At 50.9% G+C, this 17784-nt stretch overlaps 1 protein-coding gene across 1 annotated transcript; it reads left to right on the forward strand.

Moving 5' to 3' along the window:
• Window positions 1-11838: 11838 nt before the first annotated feature.
• VAX1 (ventral anterior homeobox 1) lies at window positions 11839-17575 on the forward strand. Its single transcript, XM_067708856.1, has 3 exons — window positions 11839-12152; window positions 13315-13502; window positions 15353-17575. The coding sequence occupies exons 1-3, from the start codon at window positions 11912-11914 to the stop codon at window positions 15917-15919; spliced, it is 996 nt and encodes a 331-aa protein (XP_067564957.1). The 5' UTR covers window positions 11839-11911; the 3' UTR covers window positions 15920-17575.
• Window positions 17576-17784: the final 209 nt, after the last annotated feature.

Consider the following 17784-nt stretch of genomic DNA (forward strand, 5'->3'; position numbering starts at 1 on the left):
GGAATCTGTCTCTCCCAAATTCATATGTGGTAGCCCTAATGCCTAATGTGACTGTATTTGGAGACAGGACCTTTAGGGAGGAAATTAAGGTTAAATGAAGTGATAAGGGTAGGGCCCTAATCCAAAAGGATTGGTGTCCTTATAAGGAGAGGAAGAGATGCCAGGTCTCTCTCTCTCCATGAGAGCAGAGAGGACAGGCCATATGAGGACATAGTGAGAAAGTGGCTGTCTACTAGTCTGGAAAAGAGGTCTCACCAGAACCAAACTTGATAGCACCTTGATCTCAGACTTCCAGTCTACAGAACTGTGAGAAAATACATTTCTGTTGTTTAAGCTACCTAGTCTGTGGTATTTTGTTATGGCAGCCCTAGTAGACTAAAATATACACAATGACTAACTAGTTGGCTGGCCTTGGACAAGTCATCTAACCTCTGTGTGCCTTAGTTTCCTCACCTGTAAAATGGAGCTGATAATAGTTTCTGCCTCAAGGAGTTGTGATGAAGGTTGAGTTAATAGATTTAAGGCCCTTAGGATACTATATTAATGGTAGCTATTTGAATTAGTAATAGTTCAGTCAATTCAGTGAATGACAGCAATCATGCAAAATTTTAGGGCTCCCAAGTAGGACATTTGGGAAGAAAATGTTACCTGGGGAAAGAAATGTCACCTAGAGAGGCCCCAGACAAATAGGTAGATGCAAAAGGGCAGAGGAGGAGAAGAAATTCTGGAGAGACAGGATGGGAGTCGGCACTATGTGATGTGCCCAGGGACAGCAAACAGGGTAGGCTGGCTTGGGCAGAGGGTCTGTAGAGAAGAGTGTTCCATTTCTATCTGCACATAAGCACCAGTGTTTCAAAGCAAGGGAGAAGCCGGCAGACATTCTGAGTGTGTTTTGTGTCACTGGTGATTCCGTTCCGATTACTGACCTTCTCGGGTCTGTCAACAGGCCCTGCTGGCCTGCCCTTCACCAGCTGTCACTTCTCTCCCTTCTTGGCACCATGCTCTCTCTTGCTCAGCACACTCTGCTTCTCCTGTTCTCCTCCAAACACCCACCAGAGTACATGTCCTGGTGCAGCAGGACATTAGCCATTGTGCTACACAGTCCCAAGTCTGCTACTCCCTCCCTTTCTGGCATGCAAAGATCTGCTCTGTAAAGAGAATTTAACTGGAATGTTCAATTTACTGTCAAGTAAGTTGATCCTTTTTGGTTTGGTTTTATTGTTTTTAACCCTCAAAACCAAGACAGAGTTGGGGTCTGAACCTTTGGGTCACACATTGCCTTTATCTTTCTTCTTTGCTCTTCTCCTAGAGGTGAAGGGCCAGCCTTTGCATCCACGGACACATGCCCATGTTCTCTCGCTGCTCTGCATCTGGAAGGGTAAATGGCAGCCTGCAGTCTCTGCCACAGACTCTCTGGGTGCAGGAGAGGGAACGCAGGCCTTGGAGTGAAAAACATAGGCTGGTCTCCTAACTCTGTTTCTGCTTCCTCTAGCCTTGTCACTCTGGGAACTTTGAGCCTCAGTTTCCTCATCTGTAAAATGGCACAGATAGTGGGGAGGATCAATGTGAAAGCTCTTGCAGATCCGTCACACTCTGGGAGGATGTGGTTGTTCTCATCGTTTTCACCAGCTGCCTCTCATTTGTTCTCTCACCTTCCCTGGCCTCACTGTGGCTGGATCTCTGGATTGGGGTGAAAGAAGGAAGGGGCCCAGTCAGCCTCGGGGTCATTCCCTCGATGTAGGGCTGGCTTCACTGGTGTGACTCGGGGTTCTAAGTACTCCAATGATGGCACAAACCCCAAAGGGCAGTTTTGTGAGATGTTTTTCAGGACCAGCAAGCAGGGAGAACCCGACTGACCGTAAGGCTCTCCCACTTTGTCAGCTCCTCGGAGCAATGGCAGCCTGCACTGCTAGCTTCTCGTGCAGCCCAGCTGGACAGACACATCTACAGCACCTGTTCTCTACAGCATCTTCTTAGACTCAGATGCCTCCAGGCCCAAGCAGGGAATGTGATGGAAGGGGCCCACCTGGTAAGGATCCAGGGAGTGTGTGACCTTCCAGGAAAGGTAGTCTCTCCTCATCTCCAGCTGATTGTTGACATGGAAAAATTAGCCCAGTGCAACCAGGTTATCTAATTTTTCAAGAGAAACTGGGAGTTCAAGTTTTTAGATGACATCGCTTATTTTTGAAATATTGGAGATTAACTTTAAAAATGTGAACAAAACAAAACACAGAACCACAGACTGGATTTGGCTCACGTCTTCAGCCTCTGCTTTAAAGTAATCCACATGAGAATATTGGTAAATGCTCAGTGTAACTGTTTTGTGACTTATATGCATTTCTACTGGGGCCTTGTCTAAATACCCAGCAGCAGTCCTATAATTTGGATGGCCCGATGACTCTGCCATGAATCAAGAAGTCTCTGCCTAGGGACTCAACCCCCCTAGGCTTACGTGTATAACTACAGAATCTAAGAATGTTGGAGTTGGGATCACCAGCTCTCCTTGGACCACTGATCCTGTCTTGCTCCTGCTTCAGTAAAAAAAGAAAGCAAAGGTTAGATGGAGTGGGGTCTTGCCTGGGATCACTCAGATTTTTAGTGAACCAGCTGGAGCAATAGTGCAGCCTCCCAACCCCTGGTCCTATTTCCTTCCACTTTTCCTTGAGCTTCCATTTCCTGCTATAAAATAATTGTCTTTGCTTCAACTCCAAATGAAATTCTCCTGAGAAGTAGTATTCCTCTGAGCCACTGGGATTTCAAGCCATTGAAGAATGAAAGGCAGGTTGGATGAATGGCCAGCTCTGTGGTCTGTTCTTTATGGTTGAGGTCAGAATCAGGATGAGTGCAATGAGGAATCCCAGGGATTCTGATATGGCAAACCAGAATGCTCTGATGTGCGTTTTCATCTGATTGCCTCCAAATTTCTTCACCAAGAGTAACAATGTCTCCCTTTTATAAAAAACATGGCAACATGTAAAAACAGGCAAAATAACTTGTCCAGATTAAGAATGTAGTAGGAGAAGGCACTGTAGAATCTCAAAACTGTGAATATTTTAAAGCATTTGTGTATCGGGCAGCAGCGACCAAATATTTGACCGGGGTGGGGGGGGGCGGGGAGCTGAATATCCTGCTCTGCACCAGATATTTGGCCACTGGCTGGTGTAGGCCGTTGGGAGGGTGTCTGCTCCCCACACCTCTTTATGAGGCCCTTTCTGCAGAGATGGTGGACAGAGCTTGGCTGACCCAGGAGGCAGGCTTCCTCCTCCTTCCATGTATGTACCCTCAGACAAGTCCCTTGCAGGAAGAACTTTAAGGAGAGGGGACCCCAGCCAGCCACAGATACCCAGGCTGCTTGCGGAAAGAGAGCATCCTCGGTGTTTCGACTTGGTCTTCTGTTGGTGTCGTTGTGGCAGTGGCATAACGTTGCCATAAACAGCCTTTGAAAATATCAAATGGCACCGTCACACCTCCATATTTAGTCCCTTACAAAAGCTGTAGTTCTGTGTACTCCTCTTCACGAACATCACACCTTAATTTTATTAGCTTTTTCAGAGAACTCAAACAGATTACAGAGGCTCAATTTTCCCATCCAGAATTCATGCTGGTTTAATTAGTTAATGTTTGTAAAGCACTTTGGAAGAGGGAACGTGCTGTAGAAGTACTAAGTAGTGAGTAGTATTAGGAGTTACTCAACGCACTTTATTGTAACATCTCCTGGTTATAAATGTCATCCCTTCCAGCTCATTGGGTGTGTGTGAGTTCTGACCATTACAGAATTCATCACATGGAAAGGGTTCCTGTCTCCTTCTGGGGTCACATTGGGCTGCCAGGCCAGTTACAGCCATCTGTGACCCTGTGACCACAGTTCTCTACTTTTGCTGTAGCTGAGAGTCTTGGCAAACTCTTAGAACAAATGCCTCTCAAAAACACTAACAGTCCTCTCATTTTCTTTTCCTCTTTTCCCAAATACTGAGTGCCCCACCTTGTACCAGGCACTCCCTCCTTTTTGGTCCTCTTTTCTTGTCTGGGCTAATGGTTTTGCTGAGTGACCTTGGACGAGTCAATTCATCTTTCCACTTTCCTTGATCCCTTTGGCTGTGTTGCAGGGATCTAACACAAAACATCTGGGAATAAAACTATGCTCATGCTCAGTTCTGTATTCCTGTGTTAATGATCTCACTTCTGCCATCTTTAAGTAGAGAATGAAGGAAAGTCCACATTGCTTTCATTGCTTTCACACTGATATAATTTTGCATCTCAAACTTACAGTGATTTCTCCCTTATTATAAAGGAATTCAGTGTGACACACATGTAGTTTTTCTGAGTTTATTTTATATTAAAATGTTTCTCAAAGCTTTTATGTGCTTCCCTGCCCTCTTAAACAAAAACGCAATTTAATCTTTTGAGGGTCATTTCCCTGAATATCCACTGTCACATTGCATTCTACTGCTTTCACGCCCTCAAGAGCACTTGAGGTTGTAGTTACTTGTGTCCAAGCAAAGTCACCCCAGATTGCGATATTTCAAGTTACTTGGTCTGTTTTTTCTCTCTCTCTCCAAGCAGTACTTTCCCCTCCCATTTGATGTCTCTAATCTTCTGTAGGCTAGGAAATGGGAGAGTTAGGTTTGTTAGAATTAGTCCTAAAATAAGAGTAAGTAGGCTTTGAATGAGGGACTGAGAAGGTCTCCTGTAAGCCAAGAACCCAGGCTGTAATTTACACTCTTTGATACACGCATTTTAACTACTTGATGGCCTTGTCTTCATCCTTTTCCGGTTGTGGCTCTCTTCTAGATGGGATGAGGTTTATAAAATAAGTGATTTCTGGGCAAGCATTCTTGCACACTGAAATAAAAACACTTTACAGTTCTGATACAGGGAGTTCTTAGAGATTTGCATGGAGTAGGTGTCAGTACCTGCTTGTTGAATAAATGGCTCCAGCAGTTTTTCAGGCAGTAAGAAATTTTAGAAAATGATGGGTTTAAAGACGCTTTGAAATACAAATGTACTCCTGTTAGAAAGATACAAAGTTATAAGCCAAGTTTCCTGGAAAACCTCAAAGTTCTCTGTGATCCAGAAAATGTAATAAAATCAGTCTTTCTTTTCCTTTTCCCAGAATGCTTCACCTGGAGAATGTCACAGCCAACAAGCACCTGTTGTCATTTTCCATTTACCTCCCTAAGTGCAAATGGGCCTCTGATTTCCTGAAGGTGAGAGCAGAACATGTTCATTTGCATCTTTATTTTTTAATAAAAAGAGAAAGTAATTTAGGGCTTTGTACCCTGAGGTACATCCCAGTGAGGTAGCCCCATTCAATTTACAAGAAGTGATGATGAACTTGGCAAAGACCACGTTGGTTCCATTTCTAGCTGTAACAATTTTATTCTGTTTGGTATTAAGAATGACATGCTAAAAAAAAAAGAAAGAAAGAAAGAATGACATGCTATGTTTTTTATTAGTCCAGCCTACACTGTGTAATGTCTGAAATAGAGAAATTACAAAAATAAACTTATGAATTATCCTTTAGAATTTGGTTATTCCTTAGGAGGCATGATATAGTTCATTGGTCAAGATCATGAATTTGGGTTTAGGATGGTCCTGGGTTTGAATCCAGGCTGTGGATTCCTAGCTGTGACGCCAAGGACTAGTTGCTTAACCTCTCTGAGCCTCAGTTTCTCATCCAAAATATGGGTGTTTCAGTTACCTATTGCTGCATAACAAACCCACCCAAAGCATAGTAGTTTAAAACAACAGCAACCATATATTTTTTCAAGATTCTGCTACTTGGACAGGGCTCTGCATGGATGGTTCATCCCTGCCTCACATGAAACTGTTGGGATCCCTTATAAGGTTACATTCAGCTGGAAGTTCACCTGGGCTGCAGCATCCAAGATGGCCTCACACATGTGACTGGAAGGTGGTGCTATCAGCTGGGGTAACTCAATTTTCCATATGGCCTCTCTTCCTCTAGTAGTCTAGATAGGCTTCTTTATTGCACAACAGCTGGGTTCCAAGAGAGCCAGAACATAATCTGTTCGGGCTGTTTATGACCTAGCCCCAGAACTGGCACAGTGTCACTTTCACCTCATTTGATTGATCAAAGCATGTCACGGGCCACATTTACTGAAGTGGAAATAGACTCTATCTCTTGATGGGAGGAATGGCAAAGAATTTATGACCATTTTTAATCCAACACAATGGGTATACGCAATTGTCCTTTTCTCAAAGGGTTGTTATGAGAATTAAATGAGATTATAGCAGTCAGTAAGTCCTTACTAAATACTAGTTTTCATTACTGTTTTATAGTATTGAATCAGTATGAAGCCAATTATCTTTGCCATTTACTATCTGGACCTTTCAGTTACTCTGTCTGGCTCTTGGTTCTTTTTGCTATCTCTGGTTCTATCTAACAAGTGCTAGGCCTATGGGGAATGTGCGAGTAAAAATAGTAATAGTAAATATTTATTCACAGTGTTGGCTATGGGACAAGCAATATTCTAAGCACTTTGCTTATGTTACAAACAACCTGGTAAGTAGTAGGGCTACCCTTATTGTGCAGATAGGCTACTGAGTCACAGAGTAGCAAAGTAACCAGCCTAAAGCCACACACCTAGTAAGTAGTACAGCTGAGATAGGAACATAGGAATCAGACAGCCTGGCTGACCCCGGAGCCCTGTTTGTTTATTATACCACTCTAAGGCCCCTTCCAACTCAAAAATTGTATGTTGCTTCTACCTACAAAATATATAAAGTAGTTGAAAGAACCTAGTTTCTTGTTACAAAATACAAAATTGAGAAATGGAGTCCAGTGGGATTATTTGCTGGCAATGTGGTCAGAATAATTCAGAATTTAGCTCTCTGCCTTTTGGCTAATACTCTATCTTTAACTAAAATGGGAACTAAATATCTGGATGTAAGGCTGTGTTTTTCACTTTGGATATTCAGCACCAGTTCTTAAGTCAATTGCTTCTCCAGTGCCCTGACTACTTTCTGTGAAATGGGGATAATGACAATTAGATGACATTGAATTCATCACCACATGCAACTTTGATTGGGATGAAAGTCTCCGTATAAATACTAGATGTTCCTGTTTTTAATTAGTCATTATTATCAGGTACTCTGATTCATTGTTACAGAAACTTAATTTCTGGTTGTATTATCTCCTCTGGTGCAGTTCTTTTAAAATGATGTCTTGGACATTAAGTTATGCTGTTCCCAAGCCACTCATAATCTAAGCAGATCTCAGATTTTTCCGCCAGCTTGTTTTCCCCTCCTACATCTTTCTGAAATAAGAAATGAAGACGGAAAAAGGAAGCAATATGTAGTACCTGTGACCCTACCTCCTGCTGCAGTGACGAGGGGGAGGCATGAAATATGACAAACACCCCCAAGGCTCAGATTATGATGTAGTTTATACGGCATTGCTCCATCAGTTCCAGAGAGAACATTCATTTTGTTCAGGTTCTGGGAAAACTGGGTGGTGGTGGGAATGCAGTTTTAAGTCAGGAGACCAGGATTGTAGCACACATGCCCCCACTAACTAGTTGTCTAATCCTTAACAAGTGACTTGGTCTTTCCAGGCTCATTTTCCTCATCTGTCAAGTCAGATGAAGGTTATGGAATAGATGATCTCTAAAAATTCTTCCGTCTCTACAGTTCTATTCTGGGTCTGTATGCACCTGCAGACATCGATGTGGGATCGGGAAGGGTACCAGGGAGGGAGGCACATTTAGTCAAGAGCATAAAACACTTTTACCTGGAGCAGCCCTGTGTCCTCATGTGTTGTGTAGACAGGCTTGTCTCAGATTATCCAAATAAATGACTGGATTCTCTCCTTTCATTGCCAATGGACACACAGCTTTAGTTTTTTCTGAGAGCAGCAGCTGCTTTTCTGAAATTTCCATCCCAGGGCTTCCATCTCCACTCTGTCCTCTCAGAAACCTGTCATGGTTTTTCTGGATGGATGCCCATAGAATTTTAATCCAGTCACAAAAAAGTACTATGCATAACATAAAGCAAAACCAGCTTATGGGTTGTCTGTTTCTTTACTGAATTTGTTTACTTCAAGGGCTTGGAACATAGAAGGGCATCGTTCAACAGCACCATTTGTGCTGCCAGCCCAGAGCCATGGCCAGGACCAATGAGTTCCTTTAGTTGAGGATTTGTCCTTGAAGATGTGGAGAGAAGGCCTATATGATTTAGTGGCCACCCTGGGTCCTGCCCCAGGTCCTGACACTTCCTGACTCTTGGTAACTGGCTGCTTAATTAAACTGGTTGTTTCTTCAGAATGCCCCATTATCTTCCCTTCCCCAATAAGTATTTGCATTTCCAGTAAGGGGTGGAGGGGGGAACTCCCTGTCCTCAGGAAGCTTAGCAACTTAAGCTCTCCTAATTTAAGCTAACTTTAAAAGGTGTAGTTCTCCAACTTTAACTTGTGGAAAATTCCCCTGGGGAGGCAGCCAGAAACGCACATTCCAGGACCTTGCTCGTAGACGTTCATTCAGTAGGTTTGGAGCCGAAAAAACTGCATTTTATTCAGTCCGGGGCAGCTTGATGTAAGAGGGTGATAGACTACTAAGAAAGGCTCATGGCTAGAAATAAACAGCATTATCAGAAACAAGAATTTCATGTTTGCATTTGTATTTGTTGTTGTCTGGATAAAATTCATGTAAGTTGATGCCTAATACTCAGGATTCCTGGCATTAACATTAAGGTCCTTGCTCTGTATCTCTTTGACACACATCACCAACACTGGCAGATTCTGAAAACTTTAAACAGGCATATTAGTGCCTCCCTGGCCGAGAGGTTAAAGAAATGAGTTTATGCACCTGGTAACTGACTGCTCAGTAAATAGTTGCCACTTATATAACAAAATATGCCACTATTATCCCCTACAAGACGGGGGAGGGCAAGAGTGTCCGAGGCCCAACTTCAAATCGGTATCTGGGATTAGGCCACAGTTGAGCGTATCCTCTGGTGCGGGGGAAACGTGGCCATGGATCTCCCGGGCCACCACCCCGGGACAGCCACCAGGGCGTCCTTACTACAGGCAGCAGTTCGTTGCTTGGCTGGTTCACCCTCCTAGACCTAAAATATGAGGCGGTGGGTTGGGCGTTTTTATTTTTAAAGACTTCCCTCTGGGCCTTTGACCCGGCACCGCAGGTATAAGCATGGATTTTGCGGGCCGTGAAGCTGGGTGCGGCCGGGGAGGATCCCTGCGATCTTGGACTCTCCGCGGCCGGGAGGTCTCCGGAGGGAATAAAGAGGCCCCCAATCCTCCTGGGAACCCGGAGCGGTTGGGGTGGGACCCCTGGCCAGAGCCAGCTGGAGAGTTCGAGGCCCCACCCTCCAGGTGGCGGGGAAGTGTCGGTGATCAGGAATTTGGGGCCTCACATCTCCCCGCCCGCGGAGGCCCCAGTAACTGACTCTGGTTGAGCGCTGCAGGTAAACAAGGGCCCCATCCACCGCCCAAATCCTCAACAGGAGGACCCGAATCCCAGGGACCAGCACTGTCAACGCGGTAGCGGGAGACCCCGCGGCGGCGCCCCGCGTTGGCTCGGCCAGCGAGGGAGTGAAGCCCTCGGGGCCTCGGAGCGCCAACCTGGGCGTTTGAGCTTTGCGGCAAGTCACTGGAGAGTTGGCTGGATTTTGTCCCAAGCCCACGCCACATCTTCAGGACAGGACGGCCGCAAGGACCCCTCCCCCCATCCACTCCCACCCGTCCCCACCGGACGGCCCCGGGAGAGCCGGGACTCAAAGGCACTTTCCACCCCGAGGCCCAGTTGGCGTGGGATTTGGAGGGCCGCCGCCCGTGCGGAGGAGGACTGACGGACCACCGGTCCGCTGGGGACCCGGGAAGCCCGCCGCCCTGCGGAGAGTAGCTCGGGACAATCGCGTGCTCACTCACACACACACACACACACACACACACACACACACACACGTACACACAACCCCCAACCAATGAAATAAAGTATAAGCCCAAGGTCTGCCTCCGTAGACAGAGACGCCCCCCGGAACCGGACCGAGCGTGGGTTCTCCCTGGGGGCCAGAGGGGCTGGGGGAGGAAGGGGGAGGGGGAGAGAGCAAAGGAGCCGGCTGAGGGCCCCTCATCATCTCCGCCCCCGATGCTTGCTGGAGTCCGGCTGGGGGACGGCGGCGGCGGCGGGAGGGAGCGGCGGGCAGAGCCCCTCCGATCCCACCGCACACACTCTTACCCCTTTCCCTCCCCTCCTTCCCTCCCCTCCCCCTCTCCCACCGGCTCGCCGCGACCCCCACTCCAGCCCCCTCCCCTTCCCCTTCCCCGCCCGCCTCCGCCCCCATTCTTGGAATTGTGTGGAAAAATTCTCAGCCAAACCTCCCACCTCTCCTCTTCCCCCACCCCCGCCCCACTCCCCACGCCCTTTAAAAAGCCCCCTTTCCTCCCCGGCCCCTGCACTCTTTGTGAATGAGGGCAGGGAACACGGCCCTTCCCCCGCCCAGGAGCCACGCCAGACCGCCGCACTCAGAGGACTGTTTGTTAATAGTCCAATTAGATAATTGCCATCTTTCACTCCTTTTGCTCCGCATTTCCCATAAAGGAATGAATGGGGAGAGCGGCGTGGAGAGGGCTTCTGCCCCGGCAAGGTGACGAGAAGGGCTGGAGCATGCTCCTTGCACAAGGCCATGCGCTTGAATTGAATCATTGTGGCCTAATCAATGCTCTTATTGGATTACTGGCTGTTGCTTTTCTCAAAGATATTGTAGCAGAGACAATGAAATAGCTAGGGGAAAACTTTTTTTTTTTTTTTAAGCAGATCTCACAGTTCAGATTTTCTCGGCTCTCTCTCCCTCTCCCCCTCTCTCCTGCTGGACTCTCTGAGTACAAAGCTGCCCTTTGAATGGGCTGCCTCAGGGCTGCTGGAGGTGCAGGCATGAAAAAATCCAACTGGAACTAAATGAAGAGAGGTGGCAGTTTAAGATGGCTGTCAGCTTCGAGGTGTGTTAAGGAGTTGTTTGGGACGAAAGCTTGGCTTTTTAGAGGGTGGGGGAAGTACTTTTGGGGAAAACTTTTTCTCCACCCCCCCCTTTTTTTCCCCTCCTAGAGGCGACTGCTTTCTTCTGCCGCAGGGTGTGTAAGGGTTTTTGTTTTTTGTTTTTCTTCCCCCCTCCATCCTTATTCAGCTCTATCTGTCGAGTGTGGAGAAAACCCCTCTAGCCAGTGTGTGAGCAGGAGGGTCAAAGGCAAAGGGAAAGTTAATAATGCCTGCTAACGGTACTAACAATTCAGGATGAATCTTGTCAAAAGTTTTTCTGGAAGTGTGGGTCTTTGATTGTGTGTTTCCTGAAAGCAAGACCAATCATTTCCGTTTATTCACTGGCTAAACCCCTACTTGATTGGGGACAAGGACAGAAACCATCCATTACGGTCTGATATATTATCCAAACAATTTAGTGTATTCATGAGGTAGCCGAAACGTGGAGGCTGCGAAATTACCCGTAATCAATTGCAACAGCGAGTGTGCGTCCCCCCGGGTGTCGGACAACTGCTACTCGCAGTCTCAGTAATAGGCGGGAGCCGCAGCAATTCGGAGTTGCGCTGCTCGCTACCTGATCGCCAGGCTGGGGACAGTGGACGTGCTCAGAGGACGCGGGCGCTGACGAGGCGGCTTCGCCGCTGCTCCACCGGGATCCACGACCAGACCCGCCGCCTCTCCGCGAGCGCGCCACTCGGCGGTCGCCGCTGACCTGCCCGCGGCCGCCGCAGCCGCCCCGCGGGGGCATTCATTCTTGCCGCTTGCCTCTCTCCGGACCGAGCGTAGGGGCTGCATTGTAGCGGTTTTGTCTCCCGTCTGCTTTTTTTTCTCCTCCCCCCACCCCCCCTTTTTTTCTTTCTTTCTTTCTTTTTTTTTTTTTTGTTGCTCTTGCCTCTCCTATGTTCGGGAAACGAGACAAAATGGACGTTCGGTGCCACTCGGACGCAGAGGCTGCCCGGGTCTCCAAGAATGCGCACAAGGAGAGCCGGGAGAGCAAGGGCGCGGAGGGGAACCTCCCTGCCTCCTTCCTCAAGGAACCGCAGGGCGCCTTCTCTGCGTCGGGCGCCGCGGAAGATTGTAACAAAAGTAAATCCAATTCAACCGCGGATCCGGATTACTGCCGCCGGATCCTGGTCCGAGGTAGGAATGGGGCAGGGCTGCGGGGGGCGTTCTTTAGGGGCGACTCAGGGGCTCGAGCTGCGCGCCGCCACCGACCCCGGCAGCCCGGGTGGGTCTGCCTCCTGGGACTTAGGAGAAAGTTGCTGGCCCTCCCCGTCCCGGGTGCGGCCAGCCGCTGGGGATTCCCACCTGGGACGCGCGCTCTCCAGGAGCTTCGATCCCTTCAAGCCTCGAGAGGCCCTGCCGGTTTGGCTGCTGGGGTAGCCGAGGGACTGTGCGGGAGGGCCCAGGATCCAGGCTGCGGCCTCCGACCCGGGAAAGAAGCCGGAAACTCTGGAGGACCTGTTAGCATCCTGCGGACCGGAGGACCTGCGGGGAGCCCGCTCGCGGGCTCCCGCACCTTGGCGAGTTGAGCGCGTCCGAGGGGGCCGCGGGCGCTGGAGAACAGTCGCGGACCGCCGGCTACGGCCAGGCCAGTTGGCGCGCTGGGCCAAGGGGCCCGGCGCCGCGCTCGGGCCTGGCCGCCGCCGCTGGGAGAAGCAGCCAAGCTGGGTTGCCAGGCCGCGGATGTCGCTTTAGTGCTGGCCTCGACCCCGCTCTGCTGCGCGGCGTGCGGTCGGCTCCGGCGGTGGCGGTGGTGAGGCCCGGCCCCGACCCGGCGCCGCCCCCGCCAACTGATCGCCAGGCCCTGCCGGCTACGACTCGGTCCCTCCTCCTTCCGCCGCCCTGGTTCGGGAGGGAAGGAGACCCCGGGATGGGGGTGGGAACCGCCGGAGTGCGGTCTGGTCAACATGCTTCAGAGCTGGGGCCGGCAGGATCTGAGCTGGTCAGTGCGGGGACCCTCAAGCTACAGGGGACCCAGTCCACGCAGCCGAGGCCCCCAGACCAAAAGGAACGTCAGCCGATTTGGAATTGATTTTTTTTTCTCCCTTGTTCGGAGGGCTCTACAAAGGCCAAGTCCGATTCCCCTTCCCATCAGCTGTGTGGAGTTAGTCCCCCCCCACCCCCCCACCCAAGCACATACAGCGTCCTTGCTCCCCGGCTGTGGCTGCAGGCCCAGCAGCCCGACTTCCCACCTCCGGACTGCTGGCTGCTGGTGACTGTGTCCCAGGAGCCAGCTCGGGCCAGGGGAGGTGGAGGAAGGCAGGAGGGTTCTTGTGCCTGATTATCTCCCCTTCCCCAGATGCCAAGGGGTCCATCCGAGAGATCATCCTGCCCAAGGGCCTGGACCTGGATCGGCCCAAGAGGACGCGCACTTCCTTCACCGCGGAGCAGCTCTACCGGCTGGAGATGGAGTTCCAGCGCTGCCAGTACGTGGTGGGCCGGGAGAGAACCGAGCTCGCTCGGCAGCTCAACCTCTCAGAGACCCAGGTACTCAGCGGCCAGGCTGCACACAGCTCAGCATCAGCCTCCTTCCCCTTCACCCCCAGCCAGCTCTTCCTCACCACCTAGCTTGACTCTGGATAGAGCTTCCCAGGTGAGGCGGAGAAGATAAGGAGGATGGGGAAGAAAGGGCGAAGGCTTTCTCCCTTTCCTAAGCCATCCCTTTCCCCCTCCACCCCAAATCTTCCTGGCCTCTAGCCCAGGAGGCCCCAAATCCTATCCTTTTGGATTTCTTTTTGGACCCCAGTCTTGAGAATTCCCTGCTTGTCTCTGCTCTTGGAGGAACCAATGTTTGCCCCTGTTTTGGCCACAACATTTTGGCCAGATTTCCAGGCACACCCCCTCTGGAGACCCTAGCCTTACACAGCACCCAGGCCCATTCAGCAAGAATGGGGCTAGGGCCAAAGCCCCCTGTTCCAGAGCATGGGTGACAACTAGGGATCAAGAAGTTGCATATTCCAGAGATCTGCCTTTGCAGACCAGGCTGCCCCAATGCTTAAGGCTTTCCCTGGTCTTGAGCTGGACTCAGCCCCATTCCCAGCCCTGAGCACACACTGTGGGCACCTAGGAGACCCTGTCTTAAGTGCCAGTGATGTGTGAGGTATGGGATGGGAAGCAGATCTGGGGCCTTGGGAGCCAGCACTGACAATTGTGCTTGAGGTCTTCTTTACATGAAATCCATATGATGCTACTGGGGCTGACCACATGAAGTCTGGGCCCAGGAGCACTTTACGGCCTGAGAGCTTTGTGTTGTGGGGTTCATTTAGGGCCTCCCCAGGGCATGGTACCAGCTTGGCCTACAGAAGGCATATTTCTTTTTGAGGACCAGTCCCTTGACCTGTGCCCAGCCCTGAAGTGGGTGGGGAGCATTTTAGGTATGGGATCTGGGCAGAAAGCTGAGAATCAAGGACAGAACATACTGGATGTTCGAATTTGAGTTGGCATGGTAGCTTTTTCCCTATTCTCTCAGCCACCATCCCTCTTAGTTTACAAAATCTAGACAGAATAACCTTTCCCTAGAGCTGCCAAACTCCATTCTGGGCCACCAGCTAGGCCTGAAGAGGGGCAAAGGGAGAACAGGAAGTAAGAGGGGAGGTTGACGGAGAGAATTTAGTCCACTCCAGCCTACTAACTTCCTCCCATGACTCCAAAGTTCATGATGGAGAGCAGCTGAGTTATAAATTAAGGGTATCACTCAGCCCTTTCGATTCACCTGGTGGTGAGGAAGCTTGGCCTATAAAGTTCATCCTGCACCAGTTATTCAGTCTATAGCCTGCTTGCTGCTAGTTCACAGTCAATCTGACCCTAACAAGCAGGAAGTAGCTTCTCATAGCCTTCAACAGGAGGAGTGCTCTGGGGCTAAATTCGAGCCAGTTGGGCCACTCTCCTCCCCATTCACCCTCACTTCCCACTTCCTGAACTGCATCCTTTAGGCCTTACACCTCCTGGAAATGCGGGCTTTTATGCAGCACTGATCCATAGTCCCGCTGCGGGTAGTGCGGCAGCCCAGTGAAATAACTTCTGGTCTTCGTTCCAGTTAGGGTCATGGACATTTTTATTTCTTTGTTATTTGTAACCCAGGCTGGCCTAGGCCTGCTTCCATGACCCGGAAGCGCAGCGTGTGGGAGCTGTGTCCCCCTCTTGGCGGTCCTGACTCCCCGCCCCGCCCACCCGCCCCGCAGCTCCCGGCCCGACTTCTTCGGGCTGGGACTGGGACTGGGGCTTTGGCTGAAGTTGGGGGAGGGCCCCCTGGAGCCCTCGCGCTCCGGGAGCCCGCTCCCCTTGACGCCCGTCTCCCTCTGCCTCTCTCTCCCACCCTCCCTGCGCCCGGCGCGCAGGTGAAGGTCTGGTTCCAGAACCGGCGCACGAAGCAGAAGAAGGACCAAGGCAAGGACTCGGAGCTGCGCTCGGTGGTGTCGGAGACGGCGGCCACGTGCAGCGTGCTGCGGCTGCTGGAGCAGGGCCGCCTGCTGTCGCCGCCCGGCCTGCCTGCGCTGCTGCCGCCATGCGCCACAGGCGCACTCGGCTCGGCGCTACGCGGCCCTAACCTGCCGGCCCTGGGCGCGGGCTCTGCCGCGGGCTCGGCAGCCGCCGCCGCCCCGGGTCCCGCAGGCGCCGCGTCCCCGCACCCGCCGTCAGTGGGAGGCGCTCCGGGCCCCGGGCCCACTGGGCCAGGAGGACTGCACGCGGGCGCACCGGCCGCCGGCCACGGCCTCTTCAGCCTGCCCGTGCCCTCGCTGCTCGGATCCGTCGCCAGCCGCCTTTCCTCCGCCCCGTTGACAATGGCCGGTTCGCTGGCCGGGAATTTGCAAGAACTCTCCGCCCGATACCTGAGCTCCTCGGCCTTCGAGCCTTACTCCCGGACCAACAATAAAGAAGGGGCCGAGAAAAAAGCGCTGGACTGATCTTAAGTGTTTTCCTGTATTTATATTTATAGTATCTATCGTGGTGATATTTATGGATTCACGCGCATTAGGCACCCGGGGCCCCTGCGCTGGGCTCCCGGCTCCCAAGAGGCCTCTGACAGCTCTCCTTCCCCACCAGGCTCTGCTACCAATATTACCCCATTTGGGCTATTTTTTCCCCCTACCGTTCCTCTGTGTCCTCCCACACCCACCCTTCGCCCCCAACTTCCTTCTGAATCCAGGAGAATCCAAAGAATTGGGGGGAAAGCCCGAGTTAGCCAACCTGATGCCCCAACCAGTGCCTGGCCCTGGAGGGTAAAGTCTGGTTCTAAGTCCGGAGCACAGGACATCTGCTCTAGATCGAGCCACTGCTGCCGTTGATTATTCTTATGGATATCTGAAAAAGGAAGCTGCGAGCAGACCCCAGCTGAAAAGGCTGACAGATTTCATTAGACCAAAAAGGAGGACGTTCCTTCCTCTCGCCAGAGAAGCCCCTGGGCCCCACTTTGCGGACTTCTCGAGACAGCCGGTGCACACGCAGCTTCCTGGCTGGACAAATCCTGCCGAATTTTCTCCCCTTTAAAGAAACTCCGATCACAACCACCCCCGACCCCAGGAGACAATAAACCAAACATCGTGATGGGCAGCGGCAGTAATAAATTTGATCTCATCAGCAATAAAAGGAGAGTAAGAACTACCACACAAAACCAAATGGAGTGGAACCAGTTTTTAAATACTCATAACGATGGAGTTTAGAAGGCGTAAGAAAATGCAGGATACAAAATGCGTCCCAGGGCAATACAAAATTAAAGTTCTGGGTGTAATGACTTAAAACAGGAATTTAAAAGGGAAAAGCAAAAGAAAAGCCTATGCTGCTAAGTGAAAGAAAATTCAGAATCTTTTCCGAGGCTGCGCCGGGAGGCGGCCGACAGCTTCACGCTCCTCCAGGAGAGAGAGCTGTGCAGCTGGCGGCAGCTCCCGGACGCTGGCGCTTCTCCCCACCGTCTCCCTTGTTCCCGGACCCGTGGCTCCGGGCAGAGTTGCTAGGTTTGGAAACAGATCAGTGCCCATTGCCTCCTCTCGCCCTCTCCCCGGATTCACAAAACCCTCCCAGCACGCAGGAAACGTCCCGATTTCAGAGTTCTTTGCGGACGGGAGGCAGGGACGCAGCCGGGGACATCAGGGCGGCCCGGCCTCCTCTGTCGGTAGTCTCCATATCCCGATCAGTTCCCTGCGTGGATATGAAAGGCATCCCTCTCCACCGCCTCCCCTAAAACACCCCAGGGTTTCGACGGTCCCAAGTCAGAAACCCGGACCGCGACGCTGTCGCGGCCTCACGCCCTAACCGCACAGCCACGGCCACCCGCATTTTAACCAAAACCACAGACCCAGACGGCGAGGTGCCGCAGTGTCTAGAATGTATTCCTCCATCCGAAGCGAGCGCAGAGCATTTTAAAAATAGTAATTTTATTGTAAATTATTTACGTCGGAAGCTTTTTTTCCTTTTTTCTTTTCTTTTCTTTCTGTCTCTCTTTTTTTTCCTTAGGCAAATAGTGAAGAAAATAATGAACGATTCAAACGCGGGTAGGTGTCACTGAATCCTGGCTACTAACTTTGTTCTGAATGTTTTGGATATTTGGATGTTTTGTATTTATGTGGTGAGAGTGAAATATATATATCTATGATGATAAATGAGGTGTATTTTTGTCTTGTATTTGAAGGATTAAAAAAACAAAAAAGAAGAAGAAAGAAGAGCCAGCAAGTGATGAGTCTCCGAGTGGGGACCTGAGGCAGAGGGTGGCAGCCCCGGCAGTGCCGGGCCCTGCCACTGGTACCGAGAGCGCTTGGGATGAGGTTTGGGGAGG

The sequence above is a fragment of the Pseudorca crassidens genome, chromosome 16 (assembly GCF_039906515.1).
Source record: "Pseudorca crassidens isolate mPseCra1 chromosome 16, mPseCra1.hap1, whole genome shotgun sequence".
Classification (NCBI taxonomy): Eukaryota; Metazoa; Chordata; class Mammalia; order Artiodactyla; family Delphinidae; genus Pseudorca; species Pseudorca crassidens.

Excerpts from the sequence above, each read along its gene's own strand:
- VAX1 (XM_067708856.1), top strand. The coding sequence starts at position 11,912 with ATGTTCGGGAAACGAGACAAAATGGACGTTCGGTGCCACTCGGACGCA. Across the intron at positions 12,153-13,314 it reads CCGCCGGATCCTGGTCCGAG|ATGCCAAGGGGTCCATCCGA; the intron begins GTAGGAATGGGG and ends CCCCTTCCCCAG. Across the intron at positions 13,503-15,352 it reads TCAACCTCTCAGAGACCCAG|GTGAAGGTCTGGTTCCAGAA; the intron begins GTACTCAGCGGC and ends CCCGGCGCGCAG.